Raw genomic sequence first — 11103 nt, forward strand, 5'->3', positions numbered from 1 at the left:
ACACATACACACACCTCACACACAAACTGCACACACTACACACACAACACTCATACTACACACACCACACAAACACAACACATACGTACACCTCACACACACAACATACACATACTACACATAAACATACCTCACACACACACCACACACACATTACACACCTCACACACACACACCTCACACACATTGCACACATACAACACACAAACATACTACACACACCTCACACACAACACACACACACACTACACATAAACATACCTCACACACACAACACATACACACATACACACACAGTACACTCACACACCTCACACACACTACACACACCTCACATACACTTACATACACTACACATACACACACCTCATACACACTACACACACACATACACACACCTCACACACACACACTATACACACCACACATTAGACACACCACACACACATACCTCACACACACCTCACAACACAACACATACACACACCTCACACAATACACACACACTACACATACCTCATACATACACTCACACACTGTTGTCACAACACACACATTTACATACCCTGCACACATGTTCACACTCATGTACCCTGCACTCACACGTGTTCACAAACACGGCCTGCACTCACGCACTCACTGTGGGATTCTGCGTGTTATGTGAACTGCTCCCTCTGGCCTCCCCCGCCCCATCTGGCCTGGGGCTTGGGGGTCTCCACTTCCAGGAGTGGCCCACTCTCAAGCACTGTGTTGTGTGGGGTGAGGTGACGGGGGCTGCTTCGTGCTCCCACTGAGAAGCGCCCCCTGCTCCCTGCAGAACACTCAGATGTGGCCTGTACCCTTCAGGACACCCGGACCCCAGGGAGGTCTCACGAACCAGTGGCTGTTAGGTGTGTTTGCTGTGGAATCAGGAGACACTTGAACCCCCTGAATAAGCATGCCGTCCCGGCCTCATCTGCTGACTCCTCATCCTCAGGTACCGAGCTCCTTCCTGTCTGCATCTCCCACCAGTGCGAGACGCTGGGAGAGCCCACTGGGCTGGTGGACGTGGCCTCTCCCACACCAGTGTCCAGTTCAGTGTTGGATGTGCAGTACCTTGTGACCTTCACCCCGAGCGCACAGCCTTTTTTCCAGGTGCCGAGGGGGCTGGCTGGTCTCCCAGAGCTGGTGCATGAGGCTCGGGCTTTCCTCGACGGCCCCCCCCCAACCGGGTACTCACCTGCTCTCAGAGGAGGGTCAGGAATCCAGTCTTCAGTCCACGGTGGGCATCAGGCAAGAGGGCTAAGGGTTTGGAGCTGGTCCAAAAGCTCTCCTTGTTTTGTGAGTTTAACTCAACTGATACTTCACTAATACTTAACCAGGAGTCCTGGTGTGGCTCTGTAGGATCAGCACTGGACTGCTAACCACAAGGTTGGTGGTTCAAACCCACAAGCTGCTGCTGGGAAACCCTATGAGTTGGCACTGAACAACAACACTTAACCAAGGAGCCTGGTGGTGCAGTGGGTTAGACATCGGTGTTCAGACTCACCAGAAGCTGGGGCAGTCTGCTTCCCTGAAGACCATCTCAGAAACCCTCTGGGCCAGCTCTACTCTGCTCTGCAGGGTTGCTGTGAACTGGAAACGGCCCGATGGCAGTGGGTTTAAGTTTTATTGGGTTTTAAGAAGAAGCCACTTCCCAACAATCCTGACGCGTGTCAGAGTGGAGCTCCATCGAGGGTTGAGTGGTTGAAGTTTCTTTGGAAGTGGCTCACCAGGCCCTTCTATGAACCCCTAACTTTTGGTGAGCACGGGCTCATTTACCATCTTTCACCACCAGGGACACTGGCTGAGCACCAGTGGATGGTACATGTCTGCTGGGCACAGGTCTCCAACAAAGACGCCAACATGGGAAGACCGAGGTCTTGGGCTGAACTTGTCTGGAAAACCAACCCACGAGGTCTGCCATCGGCAAAGGTCGTAGAAGGGACGCACCTCCGTCACCCCGATGGGAATCACCTGGTCTCAGCCCACCCCCACGTCCCATCCCGGTGACTCACAGCGGGTTGTCTCCGTCCCTCTATGGTGGTTTGCTCTGAATGTCCTCTCTAGGACGAGCCTCACCTGGTGTGCCGAAGCTCTGACACTCCTGACGGAGGTCCCTCCACTCTGGACACATGCGTGCCCCACAGTACTGCCCCCCCTCGGTAGATGTCTACCATCTGAGCACCAGGACAGAGAGCCCACAGGCGCCTTACCTTGTACAAGCTGCACAGCCCCGGTGGGCTCTGGGGAGAAGTGGGCACAGAACTCCTGCCCTGCTTTAGCCAGGGTACCTGCTGGGGACACAGAGCGGCCGGTGAGTGGGGCCCAGGCCTGGGCAGAGAGACAGGTGGACGGTGGGGACAGCGAGGCCCTAGGGTGGACCTGACACAAGCAGACCCGGATGTGGCGTGGGGGCCACACGCTGGCACCAAAGTAGGGTGACCGCATTTCGTAAAATGTCACCAGCCAGTCACGGAGGATGTCTAAGAACAGGAGGCACTTTCCACGTGGTGGGAGGGGCACTGAAATGGCCTCTGGAGTCTAAAATGAAATGGATACGTTTGCACTTTGTATGTTGTACAGCAAATGCCTTCGCTTCTCAGTTGGATTTACAAGTGGTCAAGTCCCCTGTGGCGTGGGGGTTCTGTGGGCCGGCACCGTGGGTGGTGTCATCACTGGCTTACACGTTTCCGCAGAATTTAGGGAAAAATTAATAGCAATGGAGCACTCCAACCAGTTCCGGAGCTGTTCCTCCTTGTCGGTGATGGCTAGGGCAGGCGCCACGGCCTGGTGTCAGGGACGCTGCTGTGAAGCCCCCCAGAGTCTCTGCTCCCACGTTAGCACTCTCTCCCTATTCCTCACCGAGCCATCAACCTGCAGGCACCAGGCTGAGAAAACAGTCTCAAACCTGTGCTGGCAAGCCGGTTCCGACCCTGAGCAAGACTACAGTGAGCCCGCGGGACAGAGCAGGACTGCTCCCTAGGGCTTCCGAGACCCAATCTTCACAGGAGCAGGCATCCTGGTGTTTCTCCTGCAGAGGAAGTCCAGGGAGCTCTGTGAGGAGCCCAGTTTCCAGCTGCTGTGCTCAGTGTCTCTGCCCCATGTCGGGCTCTCTCACGCACACTTGATCAGCCATAGGGCAGGCGGAGCATCACTTCTACTCGTGCTGGGAACCAAACTCACAATGTTGCCAAGGCCTGACTGTATTTGAGCAAAATGGCTCTAAGAGAGGAGACAGAAGCCTTAGGGGAGTGGTCGGGAGTGGGAATCCCTCTGAGGGTTTCCAGAGGTGCCCGTGTGGGCTGTTGGTGAGCGGGGCCTTTGTACAGATCAGCAGCGGGTCCTGCCCAAGGGTGCTGATAGATTAGTGCACTCTATCAACAGTCCTGCCGTGTGAATGTGCCAAGGCAAATCTGCCATCAGCAAGAGAGGGTTCTGTGTGTTGGCAGAGACACACGGTAAATGCAGAGAACTGAATCACAGTACTGAGTCCCTAGGACACTAAGAGTCCTGAGTATTTTCAAGTGTGTGTCAGTATCTGTAGGCGTGGTTGTCCCCCCAAACAGTGACACCCTCCAATGTCATAAACAGGCTGGAAAGGTAAAGAAAAGTTTCCTATTTTCCCTTATTTAATACAATGCCCCTTCCTTTTTAAAAAAAAATTATTTTATTTTTTATAGTTGTTGAGAATATACACAGCAAAACACGCACCGATGCAACAGCGCCAACATCTGCCACTCAGTGGCACGGGGGACCTTGTTCCAAATGTGCAGCCACCCTCCTCCTCCTGCTCCCCGCCCACGAACTCATTGCCCCCAAAGCTCCTATGAACTTTCAAACTGGCGATTTGATCCCACATGGGAAGTTCTTACAAAACACAAAGCTCAAAGCAGACATTTTTAAAGAAACAGTCATTTAACACTTAAGCTAAACCATTGTCGACTCCTGGTGTGGCACTGTAGGATCAGCACTGGACTGTGAACCACAAGGTCAGCAGTTCAAACCCACCATGTACCCTTCAGAAATGCTACACAAGGTTACTATGAGTCAGAGTCGAGATCGACAACCCTTAACAACAACACCACTGTTGGGTTTTAAGAAAACTTCATGAGATATTTTTGGTTTAAGGTCTAAAGATCATCTCAGGTTCATACAGCCTCCCTGAATCCAGAAAGTCTGGATTCCATGACATGTTCAGGTTTCTGTTCAGCCTCCTATTCCGCTGTCCAACGTTCTTGGAAAAATGGTTGGAGGTGGGGTGCAGCCGGTTACTCTAACATACAGGGGACCCATTGGGGCACAGCCTGTCCCCCACCCTAAACAGTGGCAGAAAGAGAGGGACACATTTTGGTTCATCATCTGTGACAGACCACAGAGGAGGTGCGCATGTCTGATCAGAAAAGCAAAATTGTTTCCATGTAAGATCCAGAAAAGAAGCAATTCTGTAACTCGGTGAGCGAAGGTGGGAGACAAAATTCACAAGCAGCCTCCTAAGAATCGTGTGTGGTAAGTCTTCATTCATGGGGCTCCGTCAGAAAAGCGTATTTATTCCTTCTTATATCTTGTATGACTTTGAGGATCTGAGAGCATTTAATTAAGAACATGGTGATAGACACAAAGAAGCAGGATTCTAAGGCAGGGTATTAAATCCAGGTTTGATAAAAACCGTCGACAGTTCTGGAAGAACGTCCAAGTGAGATGTGTTGATGACTTTGATTTTCTGACAATGATCTCCCATGATGCCAAGTTCAGCTCTTCACCCACCAACCAGGTTGAGATCTTCACCCACCAACCAGAAGTGTCTGTTAGCAAACAGCGAATTCCACTGAGGAGAGCAGATGATGGGGGCAGTAAACACTTCCAGTGAAAATGGTCTGAAATGCAGCTACTTTGGGACAAAGGATGTGTACCAATGGGTGGTGGACGACATCGAAATCAGTCCAATGGTCTTTGCTTTCATGTCTAATTTTTAATTTCCAAAGAATCCCAGGACTCTGAATCTGTAAACTCAATGCATTCTTAAGGAGAACCAGTCTAGGGCTAACTCCAGCCCCTCTAGTGTGACTCTGATATTCTTAGGAAGGACAGAGAAAGGAGTCACTCTCGTCTGCTCGTTAATTCAACAAGTATTTGTTGAGCCAACTGTATCCCAGACATGCCAATCAAGAAAGAGATTACACAAGAAAGATTTCAGAAGTCGCTCCATTTTCCCATGACTGTTTTGAAACTCCCTCGTAGTGAGTGCCCGCATTTCCCCTGTCTACAGGGAAGTGATTTGTGACCAAACACCCAAAGCCCCCCAGCAGGACAAGACCAAGAAGAGTCTGTCCATCCACAAGTCACCTGTCTTTGTGCATAAAGGAAGACACATGAGACACAGGGACCTTCCTGTGTGCAAGGTGTTCCCAGACCTTCAAGTTTACAAAGTCATGAAATTACCAACCACACAACACATTTGTGTGGTGATGTCAAAACACAGAACTTAGAAAAGTTCGCCCACAGTCAGCACACCGGGCCTGGTCTGTGAGATAGTTTAATAAATCATGAAGGGTAGAAACATATATATACACATATGTAAGGGAATAGTTCAAGACAAAAAGCCAACTGAAATACCAGGAGCAGATGACACTGTATATACACACGTAATTTACAAATAAAACCGTTGCCCAACAAGAACTCAAACCCTCACTGGACTAGCAGCTCTTTGAAGAACGTGGACCATGGTCAACGACTGAGAAAGCTGAAGGACACAGTAGAAGCTGGCCAGCTCAGGACAGCTCCAATGGGTAATCAACAATTGATCAGGGTCATGACCCTTAGAGGGACTGCAGTAAGAATTCTTCAACGTTCATTGTTTGGGTGGGAAAAATACGCCCGCCATGTTTGTATTTCCTTTATGGATCTCTGAGCAAATCTCCTGGTAAACCAAGGCACTAAGTGTGTGTATGTGTGGGGGGCGAGGGAGGGAGGAGGCTCACGGCCACATAGATTCATGCTGAGACTCACGGTGGACCTGTATATGCCGCTGTACTCTTTCCTTCAGTAAAAATCATTGTATTTTTGATTGGCTTCTGAGACCGCACAGCAGAACATCGTTCTTCAACTTGTACAGCCATTCTCCTCTTCCTTTTCTGAGTCTTTTCTCCCCATGAACATGAAATGATGGCTCCTAAAGGTTCCAATCCAATCTTTCAATTTGCTGCGATCTTAAATGAGCACAATGCTGAAGCCAGACATGCTTTATTATTTAAGCTAAAAGATGGTTTGATATCACAAAGACTTCTGGATATATTATTAATTTAAGTTTTACAGATGATCTCAGGGCAATAACTTTAGGGGTTCATCCAGCCTCCATGGTTCTAGAAAGTCTGCATTTCAATTCTGTTTTGCATTCCTCCACTTTGATCTAGACTCTTCCACAGATTCTTTGATCAATATGTTCAGTCATGGTAGCTGAGTCCTACCAATTCTTCTGGCATTCTGGTAACGGGGACTCTTACTCATGGAGGGAATTAGCACGTTCTCCCACCTTAGCATAAACGTACTGCCCCCCGTAAGCTTCCTGGACAGCCTTCTGAGTTGCTGTTGTCAATGTGGCCCCATGCAAACAGATCTCAAAGGAGCTCAGTGCGTGCTCAAGTACTGCTGCTCTCTCTCTCTCCATCTCCTGGGCTGGAATGAGTGTGTGCGTCTCATCTGCCACTGTGTGGTGTGAAGGGCTCACCAGTGGCCCCATCCTCCCGGATTTGGGGACAGACCCACACATCCGAGTGCCCTGCCAGCCTGCCCTCCTGTGCCTTGCTTGTCATCTTACACTTCCCCATAGGATTACAGAACACATTCAGAAAATTAGGATATCAAATGAACCATGAAAAATTAGATTACTGTAGGACTAGCATGTTTAATGAAATTAGAATGCAATAAAAAACCAAATCAAACCAGGGTACAGAACATTCTGCTTAAGTTACAAGACTATGCCCCATAGCATGAAAGGACAGACACTGACTGCTCTGACCCCAAACATCCCCCCAATGGGCAGAGGAGTTAGATCAGAGTGGAAGCTGGTGCTTGGAGGGTGGGAACAGCAGGTTACACGTGGGCAGATCTCAGTAAGAAACAACCAGAGAAAGACACCTCAGACCATCTCCTCCTTCTAGAAGTCAGCTTTTCAGGACGGAAACCTCTGATAACAATTGGAGAAAAAGAGCATGCTCCCCTTGCCTCCTTACGTCAGACTAGCCTTGCCTGTCACTGGGGAGCTTGCCTGGCTGTCAGAGAACCCCAGCTCTTGTAGACCCAAAGGAAAGAGCAGTTAACAAAGTGCTTGGTACTGAGGCTGCCTACACAGGAACTGCACAGGGGCCTGCGTGTCTGACGACTCGGGACCGTGAAGGGTGGCACCTCGAGAGAGACGCCTTGTCCCCACCGCCCCCACTGCCTGCCCCGACATACATTCCAGGGGCTGGCCAACCTGCCCCAGGGGCAAACAACACGGCCCCTTTCTTTTCTCTCACAACAAAGCGGGTTTTCTCTCTGTGTGCATTTTCTCTCAGGGTCCTGAAAGGAATATGCCTCCACGAGGAATTTCGATTGCACTTTCTGTGAATGTCAAGCCTGAGCCACACACAGCGGGATTGTAACTAGCGCATTCCGGGGACCCGTGGGCGGCTTTGACACATGGCACCTAGTGAGCTGTGTGATTCTTGGAGAGGGGAGGGCGCTGAGTGGCTCTGTTCAGAGAAGGTCCATTCTGTGAACACGCTGGGCACAGATATGGGGTGGCTACTTTCCGTTTTGAGGTCAGCCACAACCGGATTGATGGTCAGGCTGTCCCAATTTCATTCACCTGAAACTGTCAGCACACTGGGGCTCTCCAGAATGTTGTAGATAAATACACCTTCCCCCATCCCTGAATCACACAGACTACAGGAAGGTTTCAAAGCTGGGTGTGGCAAGCCTCCCTGACACCTGCTGGGGACCTGTAGCTGAAATTAGCCAGGTAAGCAAGATTCCGGGGTTTGTGTGTGTGGGGTAACTGCAGGAAAGTAAGACAAAAACGCCTACAAATGCAGACATCCCACGTTTGCAGACACGCCAGGAGTGACGGTGTCTGCCTGGTGTCTACCTGGGGCAGATGTGGCAAAGGTGCCTAGTGCCATCACCTGTCTCTGATGGACTAACCAGACACCGGGCACGCTCATCTTCAGCCAGGTTATGGCTGCCAGCAGTTTACAAGAATTGCAATGATTTAAAGAACAATTTAAAGCTCATTTTAGAAACGCTAGACACAACTCCAAAAATGCCCCTGGGCTTGCTTGTTGCTATGACGAAAGCACACACTCGATTGAAAAGCCTCTCCCGTTCCCAAAGACCTTTCAGAATAAAACAGTCCACAGCCGGAGAGAAACTGCTTGGGATGCGTGTGGGGAGAGCACAGCATAAGCTGGGGAGCATTGGGAAAAACCCTCTCTTCAGAATTAGCCTGTCTCCCAGCCCCCGAGAAGCATGTGCCAGTCTGTTCTGGGCCAGGCTGATGAGCCCCCAGTGGAGCATCAGCCACGAGATTATCCATCCAGTGCAGACAGGCACGTCTGGAGACTGAAATACAGTAGGCGCGTGCTTTCTTGCCAGACATTTTAATCTACAGGCGTTGTACCTTTAAATAACATAAGCGCAGGGTCTGTATTCAAATGAGCATTAGAATAAAACGATAACATTTAGATTCTGGACGGGGTCCTGGATTCCACACCCCTCCCACCACACAGCTCAGACAACACAGACGCTCAGACTCCAAGTTTGTTCAAAAGTCCCCGTCCGACTCCACGGTGCGATTTCAAAAAAGCAGCATGCAGCACAATGGCAGCAAACAGGGTGGGCAGCAGATACGGGGGGGCCAGGGTGCAGGGGGCCCAGGGAGGTGGCACTGGACCTGCCTGGTCCACAGCCATCAAGACCTTCTGACCGCAGTCCCTTGTTGGGACCAGTGAGGCTATGAGTCAGGTGGAAACACTGTGAGAAGAGCCAGGTCCACTCCCGGGGAACCAGGACACCCTGTCCAACAAGGACATCTGCAGCCCAGGGGAAGGCACGGAACTACATCCCACCTACTGCGGTTTCCTAACGGGCTGCCACCCCTACTCCTGAGCGCTCACCTTGCCGGAGCCCCTCTTAGGCACAGCCCTGTCACCGGCAAAGAACCGCCCCAGCGAGTCGAAGAAGCCCGTGTCCCTGTGTCTCGGGAGGAAGCCATGTCTGGCATGGTCCATGGTACTTGCTGTGGCCAGGTACTTTGATCCGTGCCTCTGGGAGGGTCGCTTCTGTGAAGCCATGGCATCCACGCCCTCGCCGCTACTGCTATCCTCTTGGATGGTCCTCAGCTCTTCAGACTCCGAGGACCTGTCTTTGAAGGTGTTGTCCTCTCTGCCCGGAGCATCTCGGGAAAAGAGGCGGACCAAGTGGGGGCGGCTGGCTGGGTCAGCTGGGCTGGCTGCTGGCCAGGCATTCTTTGGGTCCGCTGTGCGACTGGGGTCTGTCACCGCTGTGTTCTGAGAGGGGGTCCCATTGTACAGTTTCACATCTGCCTCTCCTGCAAACAACAAGGGAAGTCATGAATACTGCCCTGTGCGGGCAGCCCGGAACAATGCTGCGTTCTCCTTACCCCAGGGCCCAGCAACCTCACTGCCTACCCTGCCTCCAGTAGATACTAACCTGAGATGGGCACCCTGGCTGGAGTCCTGCTTTCCCATAGAAAATCCTAAAACCAAATCAGCGGCCTGTTTCCATGGTCTCTTAAAAAACTCACTGCCACCGAACCGGTTCCCACTCAGAGCATCCCTGCACAGGGTTTCTGAGACTGTGAATCTTTTCAGGAGCAGAACGCCTCATCTTTCTCCTGTGGAATAGCTGCTGGGGCTGAACTGTGGTTAGCAGTCCCACCTATAACCCTCAGTGCCACAGTGTTGTTGTTGTTAGGTGCGTGCCATAGAGTCGATTAGGACTCACAGCGACCTTGGTAGGGTTTCTGAGGAGCAGCTGGTGGGTTTGAACCAGAGCTTATTTAAAGCCTCGAGATTGTCACCTGGACCAGCAGCACTGGGTTCCAGATGAAATGGCTTCAGCACATACAGCTACCCATGAAAGCGAGACTTGCTGCCCTTGGGAGTCTGGGAGGGCAGGCACCGAGTCAGCACATTTATTACCAAAAAGTCTGTGGTGCACAAGCTAAAGGTGCTTGTTGTCGTTGTTGTTGTTAAGTGCTGTCAAGTTGGTTCTGAGTCATGACAGCCCCACATAGGGTTTCCAGGAAATGGCTGTAGGATAAGCACTGGACTGCTAACCACAGTGCCACCAACAGTGCTTATTCTGCAGCGCCACACCCGGACTCTGATTAAATGTGTTGTTGTTGTTGTTAAGTGCTGTTGAGTCGGTTCCAATTCATAGCAACCCGGTATAAATTTCTGAGGTGCAGCTAACCACCGACCTTGAGGTTCAAGCCGACCTTACAGTCCAGCGCTTTAACCCTCGGCACCACACCAGGACTTGGGTTACATGTGTGGGGAGCACTTATTTGACAAAAGGTGTTTTTAGAGTTTTTGGTGAAAATTGAAATGTCCCACATTGTTTTGAAATTCGTGCCTTAAAGGGGCATTAAGAAGTCTTTCAATGCCACAAGATGCCTTTGTCCTGGAGAATCACTTGTTCAGGACGTTTGAACTTGGCTTGTGCCCTGTGAGCAGCAAACAAAGAAATGGGGGGAGGGGCTGTTACCTGTTCTTCCCACTACCCCCTTTCTAGCTTCCACCAAATGCCGCCTTTCTCTCAGAACGGCAATATGCCCACTTTACTCTGAGGTTATAGCAATTTAGGGTTCAATGAACACCTCTTTGCTCTTCAGACTTATCTGGGAAAATGTGGATTTGCTCACAATTTTCTGTAATACTGCCATCCACCCATGAACCCACGCAGGTAGCCAGCCAGCCAACTACATAGCCCCCCACCCACCTACTCATCTACCCTTCTATCGATCCATCATCACCCTCCTGCTCACCCACCCCTCATCTATCCTTCCACTCACCCATGTAC

General features: G+C 50.8%; 1 protein-coding gene across 3 annotated transcripts in view; it reads right to left on the reverse strand.

Moving 5' to 3' along the window:
• The window catches only part of MBP (myelin basic protein), a 24878-nt gene extending 15477 nt beyond the window's left edge, over positions 1-9401 (reverse strand). For 2 of the 3 annotated variants that reach the window (XM_006874540.1, XM_006874539.1), the window contains exons 1-2: positions 9174-9350; positions 2235-2312 (exon numbers count right to left, since the gene is read on the reverse strand). In XM_006874540.1, coding sequence (XP_006874602.1) covers positions 2235-2312; positions 9174-9350 — 255 coding nt within the window. Of the gene's footprint in view, positions 1-2234; positions 2313-9173 lie in introns of all 3 variants that reach the window. The other variant, XM_006874541.1, reaches the window with a different exon arrangement.
• Positions 9402-11103: the final 1702 nt, after the last annotated feature.

This window comes from Chrysochloris asiatica, unplaced genomic scaffold (genome assembly GCF_000296735.1).
Source record: "Chrysochloris asiatica unplaced genomic scaffold, ChrAsi1.0 scaffold00283, whole genome shotgun sequence".
Taxonomy (NCBI): domain Eukaryota; kingdom Metazoa; phylum Chordata; class Mammalia; order Afrosoricida; family Chrysochloridae; genus Chrysochloris; species Chrysochloris asiatica.